Source organism: Daldinia vernicosa (genome assembly GCF_022497035.1).
Source record: "Daldinia vernicosa strain CBS 139.73 unplaced genomic scaffold F5Y00scaffold_13, whole genome shotgun sequence".
NCBI lineage: Eukaryota > Fungi > Ascomycota > Sordariomycetes > Xylariales > Hypoxylaceae > Daldinia > Daldinia vernicosa.
In genome coordinates, this window is record NW_025953929.1 from 243,549 (window position 1) to 263,514 (window position 19,966).

At 47.8% G+C, this 19,966-nt stretch overlaps 6 protein-coding genes across 6 annotated transcripts; 1 reads left to right on the forward strand and 5 right to left on the reverse strand.

Annotated features, from left to right (window-relative positions):
* Positions 1-1,976: 1,976 nt before the first annotated feature.
* On the reverse strand, positions 1,977-4,016 carry F5Y00DRAFT_260184 (uncharacterized protein; the record flags this gene model as incomplete). The annotated part of the gene is made up of 4 exons (XM_048010984.1): positions 1,977-2,250; positions 3,282-3,571; positions 3,638-3,845; positions 3,910-4,016. 4 exons carry the CDS (start codon positions 4,014-4,016, stop codon positions 1,977-1,979), a joined length of 879 nt encoding a protein of 292 aa, XP_047866663.1.
* A 224-nt stretch (positions 4,017-4,240) lies between these two features.
* F5Y00DRAFT_268157 (SGNH hydrolase-type esterase domain-containing protein) lies at positions 4,241-6,721 on the reverse strand (the record flags this gene model as incomplete). Its single annotated transcript, XM_048012199.1, has 7 exons — positions 4,241-4,602; positions 4,779-4,902; positions 5,015-5,219; positions 5,309-5,490; positions 5,679-6,128; positions 6,318-6,433; positions 6,516-6,721. 7 exons carry the CDS (start codon positions 6,719-6,721, stop codon positions 4,557-4,559), a joined length of 1,329 nt encoding a protein of 442 aa, XP_047866664.1. The 3' UTR covers positions 4,241-4,556.
* A 2,239-nt stretch (positions 6,722-8,960) lies between these two features.
* Positions 8,961-9,809, forward strand: F5Y00DRAFT_27936 (uncharacterized protein). Its single transcript, XM_048013428.1, has one exon. The coding sequence runs from the start codon at positions 9,088-9,090 to the stop codon at positions 9,613-9,615; it is 528 nt and encodes a 175-aa protein (XP_047866665.1). The 5' UTR covers positions 8,961-9,087; the 3' UTR covers positions 9,616-9,809.
* A 1,464-nt stretch (positions 9,810-11,273) lies between these two features.
* Positions 11,274-15,031, reverse strand: F5Y00DRAFT_231930 (kinase-like protein). The gene is made up of 4 exons (XM_048007093.1): positions 14,377-15,031; positions 12,515-13,962; positions 11,457-12,460; positions 11,274-11,405 (listed from the first exon to the last, which is right to left on the reverse strand). The coding sequence occupies exons 1-3, from the start codon at positions 14,642-14,644 to the stop codon at positions 11,651-11,653; spliced, it is 2,526 nt and encodes an 841-aa protein (XP_047866666.1). The 5' UTR covers positions 14,645-15,031; the 3' UTR covers positions 11,274-11,405; positions 11,457-11,650.
* Positions 15,032-16,133: 1,102 nt separating this feature from the next.
* Positions 16,134-17,530, reverse strand: F5Y00DRAFT_252068 (HAD-superfamily hydrolase; the record flags this gene model as incomplete). Its single annotated transcript, XM_048009890.1, has 2 exons — positions 16,134-17,208; positions 17,292-17,530. 2 exons carry the CDS (start codon positions 17,528-17,530, stop codon positions 16,134-16,136), a joined length of 1,314 nt encoding a protein of 437 aa, XP_047866667.1.
* Positions 17,531-17,871: 341 nt separating this feature from the next.
* F5Y00DRAFT_231936 (SCO1 protein) lies at positions 17,872-19,341 on the reverse strand. The gene is made up of 2 exons (XM_048007094.1): positions 18,577-19,341; positions 17,872-18,490 (listed from the first exon to the last, which is right to left on the reverse strand). The coding sequence occupies exons 1-2, from the start codon at positions 19,027-19,029 to the stop codon at positions 18,074-18,076; spliced, it is 870 nt and encodes a 289-aa protein (XP_047866668.1). The 5' UTR covers positions 19,030-19,341; the 3' UTR covers positions 17,872-18,073.
* Between the last annotated feature and the right edge of the window lie 625 nt (positions 19,342-19,966).

The following is a 19,966-nucleotide window of genomic DNA, read 5'->3' on the forward strand; positions in this document are numbered from 1 at the left end:
GCTGCATCACCCCTGACCAGGTTTCCATTGGGTCGGCTACCCATTCCGCTGACACCGCCTCCTATTATATCCTATTATACATATAGTAACATACATTACATATGTAGGTGTTCTCGTCATTCTACGTAAGTCTTCCTTCTACGTGCAATTACTACTACGTAGAGTCTGCGTATGACCGTTAAAAGCAGCTAAGGAGGTTGACGTTACTTACACATAAGCGTCTACATACATACCTCATACATAGATGCGATGTCGTACTACGCTTAATTACTATGTATCATACATAAATGACCCTTGTTTTCTTTTTCATATAAATATAGTATATTGCCAAGCGAAGCTCTCCTTTCTCGGGACCATGGCGGTAGATGTTAATGATATATTAATTGCCTTTCCATTAATGATGACATAGCAGATGTCATTAATATCGTCGAATCAACCAAAACCTCGAAGATCCGATGCGGAGTGTAACGAATGCTTTTTTCTTTCCGGGAACTAGATTTTAATTAATTACCTATTATTCGACGGTAGACGCATCATGATTCATATGACCGACAGCAGTGGACTTCAGAGCCCGCTATACATACACAGATACATAAGCCTTTGAACAAGACTCCCAGCAAACCCATTCGGCATTCATGATCCACCGCCTCTTTCTGCAAGGGGCTGTCTGTGGTTGGCGCCCTGATGTACGGATCCGTATCCTGCATCGGGAACCACTCTCGGCTGAGATGATCGTCAAGATCCTCCACCCCATCCAGACCGTTTGAGTGTCGCTTAATTTACATAAAGATCCGAAGTCACAGTTCCAGACTACAGCCACCGCCTCATCGCAGTCTCAATACACATGGATAAACCCTCCTGAAAATGAGGTTTGCTCATGCATTACCTACTGCTCAGGGGCTCGAGACTGGTATCGAATTATATTTATGACTAAATGACTATATCTACATAGGTTCTGAAACCTTTATAGCCTGGCCGTGGCGTGGCCTACGTCACTTGAAGATTGAACGAAACAAGGAGTCGTCTTGTTTGCGCTAATGTAATCTAGACCTCGATTAGTGATTAGAGAGGTTGGTGAGATTGCTGAAGAAACACAGCGGTTGTGCGCATGATGTAAGAGGCACAAGTCTGATTCTGATAGGTAACTAATGGAAGTATTCCATCGGCGTTTAGATTATTAGTATTGTATAAGCCAATTCTCGGTGGCCACCCCTCATCCCTTAGGTAAGTGAATAAAGGCATTACAATATGTGAGTTACTATGTATAATTAGGTACAAATATTAAACACGATCGACCGATCCAACGCTTTAATTCCTATTATATCATATCTCTTATATTCCAAGTCTTAGACATCGTATTAATTTAATATATCCATTTAACTCACGAATGATAAATCTCTTAATGATAGGTAAGATGTATTATAACCAAGTATTTCGTACTGTACATGTATACATGCAAGGTATGAAGATTCAAAGTTCACGTTCCAATCAAATCCCTGCGACACATCCCCCAACGCAGCAGCGCGGATCTCATGGATTAAAAAGGCCCCACATCCCCGATAGTGTATGTATGTACAGGCGCTTGGGACTTAGAGCGGCCCTAGCGGTTTTTAACAGTCTTTAGCTTTTTTTCTTTCTATTGATTCGCTCCTCGTTCTACGAGATCATGCACCTTTCCATCTTTCGCGTCACACGTCACCAACAAGGACCAACGAGGAAGACACGCTGGCGTTTCTCGGCGCGAGAGACGCTATCCTCGGCCGACTCCTTTCGCAGTCGCTTATCATCGCAAGTCCCAGTCAGCGCGGGATAGGGGCTTGTCAATAGAGTGAGACAGACAGACAGAGACTGACTAGACTGACTCAAGCCTTCTCCCAAATTTAGGAGTCATGTCCGTAGATTAGACCAGTCCCCGGTACCTACTAATGCATCCATCGGTTCAAGGTTTACCGCAGCTTCGGCACATCCACCTAATCTCATAGCAGCAGCGCCGTTGCGTCGGCTAGAGCTCCACCGCTAGACGCGGCCGCACCCTGCGGATATCCGGGACAGCCGTCGATTACATTAGCGCGAGCTGCGACATAACACATCATATCGGTCGGTAAACCCTTATTTGGGTAGCCTCGATCTAATCTGTGCAAATCGTACGTTTTCTGCAGGGCTAGCCTCGAGCCGTTGACACCGCCGTCAGCCAAAAAGGCGGCATGAGCGCTGACGATGGCTAAGATACGAATATCAATCTCACCGAGTCTACTTAGTCTACTACTTAGTCTACATAGGTACCCAGAGTAAAGACTAAGTGAACAATAAAAAAAAAAAGCGGTCACTTAATCCTCGAGATCTGCAACTATCTTGGTTTCAAAGTCTTGGTATCTCACAGGGGTAAGGGGGCATTTCCCGTTCCCCCACGGTTCGGTCGGCCAGGTTCCGACGACGCATCCAGTCAGCGTTGTAGCTGATGGAACTGAGTGTTTTGTGTTTCGTCCGCAACTCTGCCAACGTGGCTCGCGAGAACAGCGAGCGATAACCCGTGATCTTTTAGGTCACAAGACTTGCGCGTGCTGCTCCGTTCTGCAACCTGCAACCGTCCCAGCTTCTAGAAGGACCGACTCAACTATTCCCGTCCGAAGGCTTGGGAGCCTAAGAGAGTAATGAGTCTCTGTACGCGGAAAATTCCGAATCCTTAGAGTACCGCAAACAGGACCTTTTCTCCGTGCTAGGTTGTCTCTTCTCGGAGCCAACACTCCATCGCCCAAACACCTTGATTTGATAACTCGTATTAGCGAGTCAGCGATGATAGCTTTGACGATGTCAGAACCGTCTCTTTCCCAGTGCGCAGGAAAAGGCAGGACAAGGGGGTATCGTGGCCGAGCGTTTCGTCATCCACGGCTCGAGATCTACCCGTACCAGGGTTATCTGGATCCCGGTCATTTTACATACATGTGTAGAGAGCGGTCTGGCATCGAATTACTCGGGAACTCCCACCGCTTTAGTAATACCTGCTGACGGTGAAAGTTTTCTTATTAACTGACTATTCTAAGAAAAGATAACTATCTTCAAAGGATTGCCTGTTTAGGAATGCAATAGGAGATAAGTCCAATAGTCGCCTAGCGGTATGCGTTGGCAAACCTCAAGTCGTAAACTGGGAGGCTGGTGCGCGCCTGGCATCTGGGAGCCTTTCCGAACCGGAATCCCTAGGCTTCTATCATCTCTGTACATAGGTAGTCAAGCAAGTGCCTGGCGGTGAATTTCTTATGTCCGCTTGCTAAACCCGCACGAACGTAGCAAGACTCTGTTTTCGCTCCTCGGATTCCGCTTCCAAGTCATGCAATTCACGCATCTCAGTCGTCTCTCGCCGGACAACTTTGATGCTCGAATAATGTAGACGATAATGATCAACTCGCAGAAAAGCGTGCGGACCCTTGTTCTCGACGGCGGTTTCAGCCCTGCTAACTCTCTTTCCCTGCCTCAGATCAATGCAGTCTTCCTCCCGCGTTAAGCTTCGCTTAGCACGAATAACCGGTTCTAGCCAGACCCTTTTTTTCCTTTCGCGACGCATGAATAGCTCCAGCTAATTCATCTTCGATCTTCGACGCGTGCTAGAAAGTAGGTAATGGGATTGGAAAAAGGAACTTACCGCTTCGTCAATGCGCGCGCGGGGGGCTGGGACTGTCGACCACAAATTCGGGCTGTAAAAGATACCCTGGCCGATCTCCCCAGGGGTAGGTAGCTCACACGATAGCTGTCGCAGACGTCGCGGGTTGGATATTTTCCGGAGTCTTACAGGGCCGGGTTCAGAGTCGGTTCGCGCTGGGTTCCGCACGAAGAGCCGCGCGAGACTCCACCTTTGTGTATGTAGAGAAGGCTGGCGAACGGCGTTGGCTTGATTTGCGAGGTTGTCATACATACGCGTATCGCGGAGCATCCATCCTGGGCTCTAGAGTAGCTTGATGATCGAAACGTAGGAGCAGGGCATCTTCGTGATGGCTTAATGCTGGGTAGCTTTGTTTCGGCATGGTAAGGCCCGTTGGAGCACTTCGTTCCCGCATGAATTCTTCGGCGGCAGTCTACGGATACGGATACGGATGCGCATGCGTGCCGGTCGGCGATACGACTCACGCGAGGAACTTGACGTCTCTTATGTCAACTATCTGTACGATGTGTGGTCGCCGAATTATACATCGTGCGTATAGTTGGAGTAATTAGCCTGGGCCTTCACCCTAAGAGGTAAGTGTAATTGTAATATATCGTCTACGTATTATTTTTCAACGTCTTCCGGGCGAGAAATGGCAGGTTTCTATTTTATAATTCCATCTTTTCTTAGTTGTTCTTATACGGCGAATAGATAGTCAATATAGAGTAAAAGGGTACAGCAAGTACACATCAATGCTAAGCTTAACGTTTTCCAAAGCTCTATCTCGTTGATACCGGCCTAGACTATTTTATATGTGCAGTCAAGTTAGAAGAAACTAGATATGATCAATGTCTTCCTAATATATGCCTCGAGGTCCCATCTAGATTACCATCGGTATGTGTTCTAGTAAACAGATACTGGTCTAGTAGTTCTGCTGGTCGTTCCAGTACAGCGTCTCATGGAATATCCTACGTACAGCATAGAGTTAGCTACTACCTAACACAAGAGCACACAATCAAGTTAAATAGGTAGTTATGTTTAGAAGCCGATGGTTTCACAGGGACAAGCCTACAAAAGCCAGACCTATACCAGAACATCGGAGGACAAAATAAAGTAGCTACAAGAAATGAAAGGGAGTACATACTCGGGACCAGTAGCAACTAGTTCCCAACCAAATGTCAACTTGATGAACTGTGTCAAGTGACTGGCCACCTTTATAGCACCGACGTCCGTCGGATGCCATTGCGGTCCGATATCATTGTGCTGCACTGGAGAAGGCGAAATACGTTAATACATATACCTATCTCATCTCATAGCAAGAGAACGTAGGCGGACAGGTAAGCTGGGCGGGACAAAGAAAAAAAAGGAAAGAAAACTTACTGATGCCCTTGGTACTAAAGTAATGCACGAAAGACTCGCTCGGCGCGTCCAGCACGGTCGTCGTGTTCGTCGTACCGTCCCAGGTCGTCGGCGCGGAGAGGTACTCGTCGGAATTGAAGTAGGACACGATATCTTTGAGCTCCTGCTCGTAGCCTAGGGTTTGCTGGTAGCTGTTGCCGTAGGAGTAGAAGCCCATCCATAGTTGCTGGGTGAGACGGGAGGTTTTAGTTATCTTGGTGTGGCGTGGGCAAGTTTTTAAGAAGAAAAGGGGAAAGGAGGAAAGGGGGTCGGTACCATCACGATGACTTGTGCTTTGGGGTACTTCCCGTGAACGCCCTGTATTAGCTTCTTGTAAGCGTCGACGTACGTCTCCGTGCTGACGTTGTTCGCGGCGTTGTTGTCGTTGGTGCCGAGGTTAATAATTACGATGTCCGGCGTCGTCTCCTGTTTCTCAAAGGCCCACGGCTCCGGCTCATCTACCGCGGGAGTCCTCTATTAGCATACAAGGTATTTCACCGAGCAGTCATATATATATATCCCTGCTAGTTATACATAGGTAGGTACCTAGGTAGCTAGCTACTATCAAGAAAATCTGGCCGGATAGCGATATGTATAAGAGTAGGTTAGGCGGAAAAGGAGAAGGAGAAGAAGGAGAAAAACACACCTCCCCATATCTGCGCCGCCCGCCAGCTCGTATCCGACGCGTAGAACCACTGGTGGACCTGCCCGCGCGGGTTTCCCCAGCAGTCCTGGTCCGCGACGCAGATGCCCGGGTACGCGGTAACGTAATACTCTGCGTCGCCGAGGCCGGCGCCGACGCCGTACGCGAAGCTAGACAGGCCCTCGTAGCTCGTGTACATGCCGGCCGAGAGGCTGTCGCCGATGAACTCGACGGTGCGCCCAGTGTGCGGCGGGATCTTGATCAGCGATTCGCCGGGTGCTACGTGCACCTTGTCGATTTGGACGCCGTAGGCCCAGTTTGTCACGCGCAGCTCGAAGGATAGGGGGTTGATGGGGAAGGTCTCGTTGATGCCGGGGGTGGAGGGCGAGGCTAGGAGGTGTGTGGCGCCTGCGGTTACGTTGGTCTGGGGGTTGAGGGATGGTGTCTTAGCTTCTAGGTACTTGTTCCTTTAAGATGGTATAGTCGAACGTGCTTCTTAGGGTGAGGGCTGGATAATACATAGCACGGAAAGATATAATGGTATTAGGTATTAGGTCTTGGGCAATATTCTACTTACTAGGTAGTACGTATTAGTTACTGAAGACATATAAATAGGGGTATCAATTTTGGGTTTGAACTTACCGAAGGTCCAATCCATTCCACCTATTCTGTACCCGATGAGTGTCGTATCCGTAGTTAACTCTCCGAATGTGATGGCAACAGTATCTCCCGTGAAGCCAAAGACAAGTCCGGGAGCTCTAGTTCAACCGTCACTTTGTCAGGTCCCTCGTTGACATATCATGTTTATCGTTTAAGCTAGTTATGGATTCAACAACTTACGACCACCAGGAAACCTTCTTGGAGTCCCATCTCCCCTTGTAAGACAGCTCGGTAGCATTCGCATCGTAAGTCTGGAAGTCGTACGAGGAGATATCAATTTTGGTATCGGGATAATCTGTGATCCTCACCTGGCCGTTCTGGAGGATTGTTCCCGCGGCTAAGGAACAGAAGAGGCCTAGGAGGTATGAAAGCTTCTCAAGTAGCATCTTATTAGCAGAATAACCTCGCTCTCAAGAAGTACTATCTGAGCGTTGCAGTCAAGACGCTTATTCTCTTTCATCTCTACCATACAATCAGAGCGAGTGGACATGATGGGCACTTCACAATTATATAGGTGCGACCTATCTACGATATCGCGATGAGAACATACGAGCTACGGGGTCTTTTTATTTCTCCAAATCTCTTCAGGGCCTTGATTCCGGGCGATGTAGCTCATTCTTCCTCGTTAGTGGTCTAAATTAGCAACCTAAGCCTTCATTGCAACTGCGCAATGCGATCTGGATCTGGATCTAGGTAGGTTTCTAGACATCTAGCCTGCTGTTGCTATGAATATGGCGGAGGTTTGACGTCCGCTGCTCGATCGAGACATGCCGGGGGGGACTTCTGTTCTGCAATGCATTGTAGATCACGGCCTAATATATGCGAAGCGAACTGCAGACGTGATGCAGGCCCTAACTACCTTAGGTACCTAACATAGGCAGAGAAGCCGAGTCAGCCTAAGCCCTATGTGCTATAGCATAGCATGGGAAGGATCGAGAGGATGAGATGTATTATGTCGATATGTTGATGAGGCTCAAGTTGGACCTTGTTATAACTTATGATGTACGTTGATACTTTTGACGTAGGCACTTTAATGTTCAATGTTGGTACGGAATTAGTACATTTTAGAAAGATAGCTCAGGTACCTAAGGGACTTATGACGTCGGTAATTCCACTGATAGGTAAGAGGTAAGAGGTAAGAAGTACACTACACACTGCGACTACCTTATTTATACCGTTACTTCAGCCGGAGTTTTAGCCCTACAAGAATTAATATTGCACTTTACATTTCGCTTACAGCTTTTCCACCTTCTACCCATATGGAACTCTTATTAATGAGACCATGTGCTACAAAAAGAATTTTTCAAAATAAAATAAAGAATAAAAGTGGCAATTCTATATACAAGGGAAAATTGAAATCTCTTACCGAGCTATTGGAAGCTCGGAGATGGAATTTTATTACACGATCCCATCTTTCTTCCCATGCTCATGGGTGCTCATGGGTGGCTTATAAGCGCTAACTCAACCTCTGATCGACGCGAGATCCATGCCCTTCAACGCAGGGGAACGTGCCATTTGTATCATTTGGCGCGTTGTAACGATAAGGGAAACCAGCAACTCGGCTCGGGTGGGACATGAGTCCTGAAATATTCAATACTTACTATAGTCAATACTTACTATAGTACTACTTGGGTAAGGTAGGTAACTATTCAAGGTAACTATTCAATATTCGAGAGATGCTAATCTGGAAAGCTAATCTGGAAAAGGTCGATATTTGTTTTTGGACCACCAGTGGCCTATGATCTTCTCCAAATGCCCAAATGCTCCGATGTCCAGGTTGCAATTGGCCCCGCCAGTTCACAAGGGTTTTAATTTTTGAAAACGTCGAACCAACTTACGACAGCTTTTAACTATGTATTCTGATATTACACAATAGGTGTCTCTCGGTTCTCAAGCTCCCTTAATTACCTCACCACCTTCACCACTTTACATACCCCCCCGGGCTCCCTTCTCAGGGTAACACAGAGTCGTCGAAGGAAGATATGACCACCGCTTCGTAAACAACTGAGGATACCCTTGGTCCCTTTTTAATATTTTGCGGGGAACCGAAGAAGAGAGAAACTACTGCAGCTGACCGCCAAAACACGGCTTGTCCGTCTTGTCCGTCTGGCATTCCTTGTCTTATCCCGCGAAGGATTCAGATTGCGCCGAGGAAAAGCAACAAGGTCTCCTTGTATGGGTGTGGTAGATTTGTGGTTGATAGTATGACGAAGAGGGAGTAGGTCGTTTGCCGGTTGTATCACCAAATTTCAAAAAAAGAACCTGGATACAGGGTGCCCGTCCCAAATTCAGCCGTCCATCTCCCCTCCATCTTCTACAAACCCTGCCAACCCTTATCCAGCTTCGAGACTCCAAGAGAGTTTCCCTTTCGAGTCCCCCGTCCAACCGAATTCCTCCTCCTCCTCCCAGACTTCTTCCAGACTCTCCTCACAGCCCTCACAGCTCATAATCTTGTTATGCTGCCATTGCACTAAGCTGCGATACTGTCCTTTCGCCATCCCGAGACAATGAAGCCGCGAGTCGCGGCCGACACGACGCTTGACAAAACGGTGTCGCAACCTCTACCGTACCAGCAGTACACGACGTTGCATCCGAATCCTCCCCGCTTACCACCGCCGTGCTCTCACCCCCTGCCATACCGACGCTACACAACGCTCGATTCCTAGCGAGTTTGCAGACGCAGACGCAGACGCACGAGCAGACGCACGAGTAGACGCACGAGTAAAACACCGTCGCCTCATACGGCAGAGCCATGCCGTCCACAGAAGCCAATGCCGTCGAGGACACGCAATTGGGCCTGACCGAAGAGGAAATAAATCTCCTCCGCTACCACCAAGCTCAGGCCGGTTCTTCTTCCTCGCGCGCCGCCAGCCGGGCCTCTTCCCAAGGCCGTCTCCTTCTCGATAGTTCAAGCCTTGCTGCGCTAGCACGACACCTTGACCGCTTGATGCAGCAGATCCAGCAGCGCATCGAGTATCTCAGCGAACAGAGCTCCGTCGTGACTATGCAGCAGTATGACCACGCAGGCAACCTGGTGGACAATGCCGATGCTGAAATTGCGCGCTTTCAGGGTATTATGGCTCAGATCGACGAGCTTGAGCTCGACTTTGATCGCATCGCCCACATTAGAGACATCGTAAGGGATTACCGACAACGAGTCGAGAATCTCGGACGCGAACTCGAGAGCGCATCACGTCGAGAACATCATCACCACTCTCATCGTCACAGCCATTCGCATCGACAAGAAGGCACCTCTTCCGGTCGCCGACATAGACACTAAAAATGGTTATTAAAATGGAGAAAACCTAGCTGCTATCCCGTGGATCGGGGTATTAGAATGCAATTCCGCTTCGGGAGGGAGAAGGGCTTCGAAGCCCACTCGGTTTACAGTCTTTAATGGAAAAATTGCTGCTGGACGCAGAGAAAAGGGGCATCAAAATTTTATGGCACGGGCGAATAGAAGCACAAGGTCACACGACTATGGGGGAACGACCGAGGTACTGAGTCGATTGCTACCTCGGACGCACCGGCGGGTAACCATAGCACCGCCTCGGGAAGGCAATGTCGATGTTTGAGGAGGCGGAACACGCTTCTCTACGGCTGACAGGGTGCTATATGGAAGAAAAAAACAAAATATCTACTGCTTTCTCATACCATATTTATCGAAGATGAACGGAGCCTCGCGGCTGGACAAGAAGGGGATAGCCTCACGGCTTACTTTTTTCTGGGGACTTCTACGGCGTTGGTGGTTTTTCTTGCCGCTTATCATTTATACTATTTTCTTCTTCTTCACAATACCCCCTTTGTCACGAGATTGGATATCCCTGCGAGTAAGCGAGCAAAATATGCTTATACACTTTTTTTTTAAAAAAAAAATCTATTCGTGTATCTCTTATCATGTTATATTATATCGTTGGCTGCGCGTCGTCATTACGGAAAGATACCTCTGGTTGGGCTCGTCGCTTGAAAATATGCCTTTTTGTATACAGATAATGTTCGTTCTAAAAAGCTTTGGGAGAAAAGAAACGCCTCGTTGTTCGTGGGCTCTTTATTATTGTTGCTGTTGCTGTTGTTGTTGAAATACCGGGTGTTGTGTGCGGATTTAGGGGTAAATGCTATGTTAGGTAGCTTACATTAGTGATACTATGATATTCATATCAATATGCGGTTCGCTGCTAGCCCCTTTATCTCGCGCCTCGACACAATGAGCATAACAGGTTGCTCAAATAGCAACAGCTGGAGAGGGAATTCGTAGATGTTTCGGAATGTCCGGTATTAAGACGGCATCAGAAAACCAGACAATCAATCAGCCTGACAGGTAGGTACCTACCTTGCGGGAATTGTTTCGGTGTGCATAAAGGATACTTACTTACCTACCTACCTACATACTGTACCTCCTCGACGCCGACTAACTCCCCGAGAAGGATTCCCGGATATCAGGAATGGAAACGAGGGTATCTCGGTAAACTACCATAGGTATATCATCCATGATGCTTCTCAACTACGACCTTACCCACCCTTTTTTCTCTCTTCTGTCTGGGTTATATTACGCGACTGTTTTCAAGGTACCTATCTATCTATCTATCTATCTATCTCACTCTTACATATACATACCTAATAAATATCAACTACCTATACCATTGTGGTTGGTAGTTTAATACCGTACTTCCCAATATTATTCCAGGTTAAAAGTACCTGACAGATGGGACTGATAGACGTCGATATATGTGTGTGTATGTGTATGTGTGCGTGTATGTGTGTGCGTTGCTTACCGGACATAGTATTAAGTAAGCCCTTCGGGGCGTTATGGATATATATATATATATATATAGGTATATAAGGTACCTATATATGATGTGCGCATGGGTTCATATTAACTAGGACTAAAGGTGCCCCGTGTGTAAAGCCGTATTCGTAGGTCCGCACTGGTATATATATCGGGGGTCATAACAAATGCATTCTGAGGGATATTTGCTATGATACATACGATGGACAAGACCAAGACATCTCAAAAAAGGGCGATATAACAACACACTTGAGTTTTATGTATCTTCGTTTGGATTTCATTCGCTACTCGATTAGTAAGTAGCCTTCTTATGAGAGGTAGATACACTAACCTACCTAGATAAGTATTCATTGCTCGCTCGCTGCTAGGTAATAAGTTGTGTACCGCACATAAACTACCTCCTATTCCCACATTGTTCCCTCTCCTAGAAAGAACCCAACATATTTGCCTGCCTGTCCGTCTGTTGAAAGCGTATTCCAAGGCCAACGCATCGCTCGCTACACCTCCCTTCCAATCATATATATGCTAGCTACCTCTTCCCCATCGCACCACCAACAAATACTTCTTCAAAATCCACGTACTTGATCTTCCCCCTTACCTCCTGGGGTAGATCTTCTTCCGTGACCAAGCCCAACTTGACGCAGTCGCCAAGGAAAAACATAGCGCGGTCCTGCGCGTACGCAAGGTAATCGAACTCGGCTGCGTCACCCGCTTCTTCCTCTGGTGCTGCGATAGCTGTCTGCTGTACGACTCCCTCCACATCATCTGGAACCTTCTCATCGAACCCGGGTATCTTGGCCTGCATGATGCCCCAAGCGACCCAGTGGGCGCTGTTTGCGACGCGCCAGATGCGTGTCTCTTCCATTAATGCGTCAACTTGGGTGTCGGCCTGCTCTTCGCGACGGCGATCCTCTTCTTTCCAGCCGCCCGGCGGCGCACGCGAGTCTAGCATGAACTCCCGGATCGAGCTTGTGGAGCTAAGGCTTGTAGCAACTAGGCCGGGCGTGCTGGGCTGTAAAGTCGGGGTCGCTAGGGGCGTCAAGTTCGGCGTCGAAGCACCCGGATGCGGAAACTCGGGCCGGTGGTTGACATACGCCCGGATGAAACGACGTTGCTCTTCCGGTGTGGGATACTTCGTCGTATCGCACGCAAAAGGGGCATCCTCGTCGTGGTAATTATAACACCATTCCGTGAAGTGGTTTGCAAATTCTAAACCTCTCGTGTTGGCAGCCGAGTACTCAAAGTCTATGACCACGAGCTGCTTATGTTCATAATTGGGTTGAAGTAAAGGCGACTTCTTATCGTCGGGCCGGACGCGTAAGATATTGCCATATTGAGTCTACCGCAGATTAGTATAGAATTTTAGAATATTAAGTTGGACATATGCTCTTACATCACTATGTGCGAACACCAGACTCTCCCGTATAGCACGGGAGCCGCCATAGTAATCGTCCAAGAATCTCCGATACTTATCTACCAGCTCCTTAAACACAGCCCACTCAACTCCACAGACAAGACCTCGCAGCTTCCATGTATCTGCTGGGCCCCTGACGGGACCAGGGTTACCAGAGAGGATTTTTCGATCCAAGTAGGTAATCACACGTGAAGTTCTATTGAGCCAAGTATCCCAATTTTTCAGAACCATAGGCCCGCCATCCCTTTCCCTGTCCAGGAGCTCTATTCCATCGTGTAACTCTCTCATTCTCTTGGCGATCTGCTTCGACGTATCTGGATCTCTGATATCGTCTGCAGTAAGAGTGACAGCGTTAAGGTATTGCTCGAACCGGCCGTTAGTAAATGTCCCCAACAAACGAGGCCCAATTTTCTTCTTCGCAAGCCTTCGTAACACATTTAATTCGTTCTCCCTGTCGATGATATGGTCGGCTTGGGGACCATAAATTCTCAATAATAATTTCGCGGGGGTTTTCTTATATCCTTCGCCTGTCGCCAATAGGTTATCTGGCGGCGAGACAACATAGACAGCATTCGTCAACGCCCCACTGAGGCGCGTCACGTCGATACTCTCTCCACTATCCAGAGGAACCCTTCTCCAGCCCTTGAGCCTTAGGGTATGAGCCAACTTGATGATTTCATTCTTGAAGGTGATCCAAGCTCTCCGCTCCTTCTCCTCTTTCTTACTCGGAAAAGAAGAAACATCATCCGTGGAAGAAGGTTTCCCCCCAGAATAGCCTAATGTTTTGGAATTATCGAGAACTGCGTCACATGTTGGAACCAAAATATCGCCGTCATGATACTCTGTGTCGGATGAGATCGTTCGATGCATAGTGGCGGATCTTTTCCGCGATAACTTCTTCCCAAACTTTGGGTTATAGTGCGGAATTCCATGGAGACCCAAGGCATTCATGCCATCGTCAACAATCTTTTGGAGTCTCTCAAAAGATGTGTCACTAGATTGGGAATCAATAGAGTACGCCCTAGCTCTCTCGGACGGCTGCTGCGTGTCGCTTTTGTCGGCATCATCTTTGGCGCATTTCCGTCTGTTCGAATGAACCCTCCTCGACCGCCTATTTTGTCTCTTAACTCGCTCATGTTCTAACCAATCGGCGACCTGAGCAACAAATCTATCTAATTGGTGATGATGACGATGATGAGAATGCGAACGTCCACCATCTTGCGGATTGTGATGAGGGGACTGGCTGTCAGCATGGCTACTTTGTGGCTCTAAACTGTTCTGACTTTGGAGCGAAGTCCTAGAAGAGGTGTGGTCTAACATGGGTGGACGGCCGCTCAAGCGTTTCGCAAGTCCAGCCGAATATTGTCTTTTAGGGTGTATTTCCTCTAAATTGTCCTGATCCGGTTCAGGTTCAGCTATCTGTACGGCTAAGATAGAGTAAGCATAGTGTGACAGTAAGGGATAAAATTTGCGGACAGCAGAAAGCACACGAGAGCTTCCTCATGGGCTTCCACGAATGGATACCTGCGTTAATTTTTTTCTTTTTTTCTTTTTTTTTTTTCTATTTTAGATTATCTTATATACCGAGCCTCGTTTACTTGACGCTTGGCACATGGATGCGTATGTCCTCGAGTTCGGCGATCGCGATACTCTCCAGTCTAGAACTACCCACTGCCTTTTCCAGTAAAAAGGGCTGCATATGCAGAATCCATCCAGGCAGCAAGGTAATACAGATTACCATCAAGACCTCACGCGACCAGATAGCTTAGTGAAAAGGCGGAGGACATGAGGGACATAGTAGCTCCCGACGGTGAAAGGTAAAGATAATTAAACTAACCAACCTTTTGCACTTATGACAGTATTTTGAAAAGACGGCCTCTCCAGGTCATCGTCCTGCTTCAAGACAGACCGGAGCGGTTGCCCCTCGCCCGTGAGGGTCGGCGTAGACGTAGACATGTCGAAAGATCTCCAAATAAATGAGTGGCAAATGGGGGGGATGATGGTATGTATGTGTTTAGACCAGTTATAGAAAGCTAGTGATAGATAGGTTTCTTTTGTTAAAGATAAAAGATAAAGGTTAGTTGATATACGGCATATGGCACTTGGCATAGGTAATAGGGGAGCAAAACAGGCTTTGTTTTGTGCGAGTTGTGAATGCGAAAGATTGTTAAGAAGATGAATTGATAAGAAGTCGCATATCAAGAAAATAATAGGTAATAGAAAAAAAGTATTGTCAAATAGGGTAAGTGCCAGGGCTATCGGGTAGTCGCGAATCCGCAGTATCGGGAACCCCTTGCAGCATACGTCGCAGGAAATGTACCCTTATGCTGCCTTATGATAACCTTAAATTAATTGCGAAAGGCAGTTGCTTCCGTTCTAAGGATAATGGGGTGTTAGGTCTGTGTAAACGATAGGTACCATATATTAAAATCTGGATCGTACAACGGCAAGGTGATGTTAGAAACCTCATATCATAATAATGCGGTAAAAATCTACGATTGGCGGCTGTCGGGTCTCTGAACATTGAACGCTCGAGGCATACTGACGTTCTAGAATTCCACCTCTTAGACGCATTTCTAGAAGCACGTGCTAGACCTGAATGACGTAATAACATGTACATAGATAACGAAGGATTACCTAAGGTATACATAGGTTACCTACTATGTACAGCGTGACAGCTCAGCTACGTGTAACCTTCCTCATAACTCCTTGAAAGCGTCGTACAACTAATGAATCAAGCTACCGGTTATAATGTCTTGACTTGAAATTTGAATGGGTTGTTACTCATCTCGGGTTTCAAGAATTATGTAAGAGGGGAGGTCCATATAGGTAATAAGAGTGACAAGCTGACAACTACATATGCTTAAAAAAGTATAATAGTAATCTATCTTCCAATAACTATGTCCTTATGTACGAACAAACTACAGTACATCACTATTAAATTTGATTGGTTGGGCTTTTTGTACTATTCTTACAGGAGTATGTTTTAAAGCTTTTTAAAGTCTTGTTTGTTGATATAAGTGAAAACATGTACTGTAGCTAGTTCGTACTTAAGGACATATCTAAAATATAACTGGCTTATAGGTACACGTCAAATGGAAGTCTTAAAATGCAAGATCTTTTAATTTATACGAATAGGTAATTTCATTCTAGGTAAACAAGTATTTCTTTATAATAACTAGGTAGCCAAGGTGATATAAATTCTAACCCTTAATTTTATATGAAAGAATAATCGTCTCATATATTAAGGGGTTGTAATGACTTAAACATAAAAAGGTCTTCGCCGGACCGTATATACTTAAGCAATATTTATACCTTATGGACTTACTTTAACCAAGCCATTTATAATTCAAGGCTCATTAATAACAGTTAAGGAAGGCAAGACCAATCTTCATACAGTAAAAGAAGTAATAATAGAAAGAAATCGGCATAACAACATATACATTTAAAGCCCGCCGGCGACGTAATATGTCAATATAAATTAACCATAGTCTCCTTAATCTCAACCTTTACACATAGTTCCACAGCTTCACTTGATAAGCAATGTCACATAACTATATTCATACTCATACTACCCCCTCCCACACACACCCCTCCATCAAATCCTCTCCCTCCACCCCTCCTGCTCCAACGCCCACTCCACCGCCCCCTTGACATCATCAACAATAGCCCCCGGCCTAAACACCGGATCCCCCCCTCGTTCCGGGCTCCAGACCCCCGTACGCACAAGCACCGACTTCCAATCCGTGCCCTCGGGGCTCTTGTACTCGTTCGCCCCGCGGATATCGCTCGCCGGATTATCCCCCACCATATACACCCTCTCCAACACCCCTTGCCCTAGCTCCCGGCCCCCCTTTTCCGGGTCTAGCCCAAGCACCGCCGCCCGGTGCGCATTAAGCACGCGCTCCGCAAACTCATACGTCGCCCCATGCGGCTTACCAATCGTAACGCGCTCGAGTTCCGCCGCGCCCCCCGTGACTTCGCGCCAGATCCCCGCGATCGCGGCCTGGAAGGCGCCCTGCCCGAGCCGCGGGTGCGGATGCGCCGCCGCCCAGAACAGATCCGGGTTCGAGAAGAAGAGGGCTGGTTGTCCGTCCCGCTGCCACCCGTTGTTCGGCAGATCTTTGAGCCCGTTGCGCGGGGAGTACGTTCCTAGGACGCCGTCTTTCGACATGAGCAAGTCGACGATGAGCTGGCTGTCGAGGGCCCAGTCGCGCGGGTCGTTGAAGACGAATATAGCGTCGATTTTGGGGTCTGGTGACGGTAACGGGCGTGCTGTTTTTGCGTAGAGTTCTGCCATGAGCGGGTTGAAAGGGAAGACTGTGGGGTGGGCCGCTAGGATATCCGCGGGGATGATGACGTGCCGGAAGCCGTACCGCTCGGCGATAACACGACATTTGGCAGCGTCGGAACCCGTGACAAGAACGTTCTTGTCGCGGAGGCCACCTTCGCGGCCATGGGCTAGCTCCTGGAAGGGCGTGTGCGACTGGATGAAGTTATCCGTAGACAACTCGACGCCAAGGCGAGCGCTTAAGTCCTCCACACGCTCCGTCTCATGCTTGCCGCCGCCGTTGGTCAGCAGGATGAACGGGATGTTGTGCTTCTGGAGGAACTCCAAGGTCTGCGTCGCGCCGGGGATCGGCTTTGAGACGTGAAGGAGGACGCCATCGATACTGTAAGTTATATAAGCTACCTGTTATTCTCTACCGGGGGTCTCCTTCTTTGGGATAGGATAGAATCCTGTTCTCTCACTTACTCAAAAGCGAAAGCGAAAGGCGGTGGTTTGGGGGCCTTATGATCGATGCTATAGGGACGACCGACGAAGGATCTAGGCTGTATAGACGACCGCACGTGGTTTACACCTATGCCTCGTCTTCGCGTAGAACAGCTGATAGACCGAAGCGGACACGACGGCGCTCGAGTAGTTGAGTGGAGTAAAGGAGTGTAGCCCGACACCGCGCCGCCAAGAAATGGGCGAGCGCGAAATACCTTCATCGTGAAGGATGAGGAGAGGGAGAGAGGCACTAAGGATCGGCCGTTGAATTTACCTACAAATCATATCTCACTTAGACTATAAATACCGTCACAATTGCCACATTCCCTTGCGATAGAGTTGGAGGTGATTAATTAATGTACGTAGTATGTAGTGTTAAGTTCAGATTCAAACCGAATTGATCATCGTAATAAATTGGCTGATTGGGTAAGTTCGACTCATTCATTCCAATGCGTTATCGAAATAAGTAGGACCGGTTCTTATCGGAGCTCCATTCCGGAGGCCGTGCAACTCGATAAATTCAATTAATGACCATCACCTTTAATGCATAGAGTAGGACTTTGTATTTTATATTTGAGGCGAAGATGGGTATTTTGTTAATGGCAATGGTAATCTTTATACAACGTAGAGGTGAATTATCCAGCCCAGGCTCGCGCATCGATTCCTGTTTTGTTTATACAATATACACAGCACGCCTTTATGGGTATGGGCAGAATTGATACATCATAGTATCAACCGAGTAACTAGATAATATCACAGGTCACTTATTTCTTCCAATCCTTTATATGATCCAATATAACCTTCGCCGCCTGCTCGGGGCTATGCTGGCGTCCCAGTGCCTCTACGAAGTCGCCCTCGGGGTCCATCAGGTAGAAGTAAATGCTGTGATCGACCAAATAATCCTGGCCAGGCTTGACGTCTCGCGGTGTGCTGAAGTAGACACGGTACGCTTTGCACATGTCCTTGATCTGCTCGTATGTGCCCGTCAACCCTATAAACCGCGGGTGGAACTCGGCTAGATACGACTTGAGCACCTTGGGGTCGTCACGCGCCGGGTCGCACGTCACGAACACGGGCGTCAGGGCTCCCGGCAACTTCTCCTCGACTAGGTCAAACATCCGCGCCATCTTGTCGAGTTCCTCCGGGCAGATGTCCGGACAGTGCGTGAATCCGAAGTAGACCTGTCGATAGGACGTTAGCTAGCAATTCCTTATACTGATACTCTACGCCAATTCTAATCTTCCTAGCAGAGGCAATAAAAACCCACCAGGGAATGTCGACCCTTCAAATCCCTACTCGAAAATGGTTTCCCATCCTGATCAATCAGATCGAAATCCCCTCCAACCTTAGGCCGCCCAACACCCTTGGTAGCCTCGGCCAAGCGCTTGCGCTGCATGCGCTGCTTCTCGTGCTCGAAGTACCATACGAGCCCCGCGCTCGTGAGCACGAACAGCAAGCCTGCCTTCCACGAGAAGGGCCCTGTCCGGTATCTACTAAGCGCCTCCTCCACCGTCTTCGACTTATATCGTCGCTGCTCCAAGGGTCGAGCGTTGGCTGTACATTGTTGCTGGGGGTGCGAGAGTACTGCGGTGGGTCGTCGCGGAGAGGATGTCGAAGTGGAGGGGGACGTCGAGAGAAAGCGGCGGCATTGTTGCGTTCGAGGGCGGGTTTGCAGAAGAGGCCGTATGAGCCGTTGCGGAGCTGCTATTGAATGCGACATCTTTGTAAACACCAGCACCTTACGGGTTGCGAGATCTGCGACTTGTCTATTCGATTTGGGCTGTTCGAGTAGGTACCTAGCTTAAAAATTATTGTATGGAGCTTCGACGAATGGTCAGTTGAGATAATTCCTAGGTCGGCTATTTCCGGGGTCTTGGCGTCTGGCCGAATACCTAAGGTACGCCGCTTGTGGTAGCTTCAGCCACATAAATACATGTACCTACATACGTATCTCCTAACCTTATATCGAATCTTATAGAGCTGAAGTACATTATGTAGACGTAACACAATCTTACCTTTAGGTCTTTACCACTCAATTCCAAAGCCGGATTGGCTGACAACCTACGTCAACCTCTTCGTTCAACAAGGATACTGAGACTATATAGAGCACATGTTCCGGAATGGAGGGGAACCGTAACGGCAAATTGCATTCCGTTGTCATCATCTATTATTAAACTTACAAAAGCCAGTTCGTACAATTTCTCTGCAGAGGAAGAGTGAGGCAAAACCTCGCCTATCCTCGAGTCTTCTCCTCGCCACCCCTTTCCTGCCGAGAACGAAACCGACGTTATTAACTCATTTTCGTTATGCACAGTTCGATAGGGGTCGTAAAGCCCTCCCCAAAAAAGAAACATCCGTCAATCATCAATACCTCTTTGCAAAGGTCAAGTGTTGGAAGTGAATAGTAAGATAAAATGCCCAATGCAAGTCGCAAGTCTTTTGTTTTTTTCGCAAATGCCGTCAGAATGCCCACCTGCCGAACCAAGACCATTTCCTGTACACTCCTTACACTACCCTCACCACTCAATATTACCCATACTCTGCTGAAAACGGAAACAGACCGGCGAACGCAGCTGCGTCGATCTTCGTCAATGCCTCCATACGCCGAAGGAAAAGCTCCGTCCTAATACTAGTAAGGAGGAAGCGAAGAAAAAGAA

Excerpts from the sequence above, each read along its gene's own strand:
- F5Y00DRAFT_27936 (XM_048013428.1), top strand. The coding sequence starts at position 9,088 with ATGCCGTCCACAGAAGCCAATGCCGTCGAGGACACGCAATTGGGCCTG.
- F5Y00DRAFT_231930 (XM_048007093.1), bottom strand. The coding sequence starts at position 14,644 with ATGCCAAGTGCCATATGCCGTATATCAACTAACCTTTATCTTTTATCT. Across the intron at positions 13,963-14,376 it reads TACTGTCATAAGTGCAAAAG|CCGTACAGATAGCTGAACCT; the intron begins GTTGGTTAGTTT and ends ACTCTATCTTAG. Across the intron at positions 12,461-12,514 it reads TGGTGTTCGCACATAGTGAT|ACTCAATATGGCAATATCTT; the intron begins GTAAGAGCATAT and ends AATCTGCGGTAG.
- F5Y00DRAFT_231936 (XM_048007094.1), bottom strand. The coding sequence starts at position 19,029 with ATGTCGCATTCAATAGCAGCTCCGCAACGGCTCATACGGCCTCTTCTG. Across the intron at positions 18,491-18,576 it reads TGAAGGGTCGACATTCCCTG|GTCTACTTCGGATTCACGCA; the intron begins GTGGGTTTTTAT and ends TCCTATCGACAG.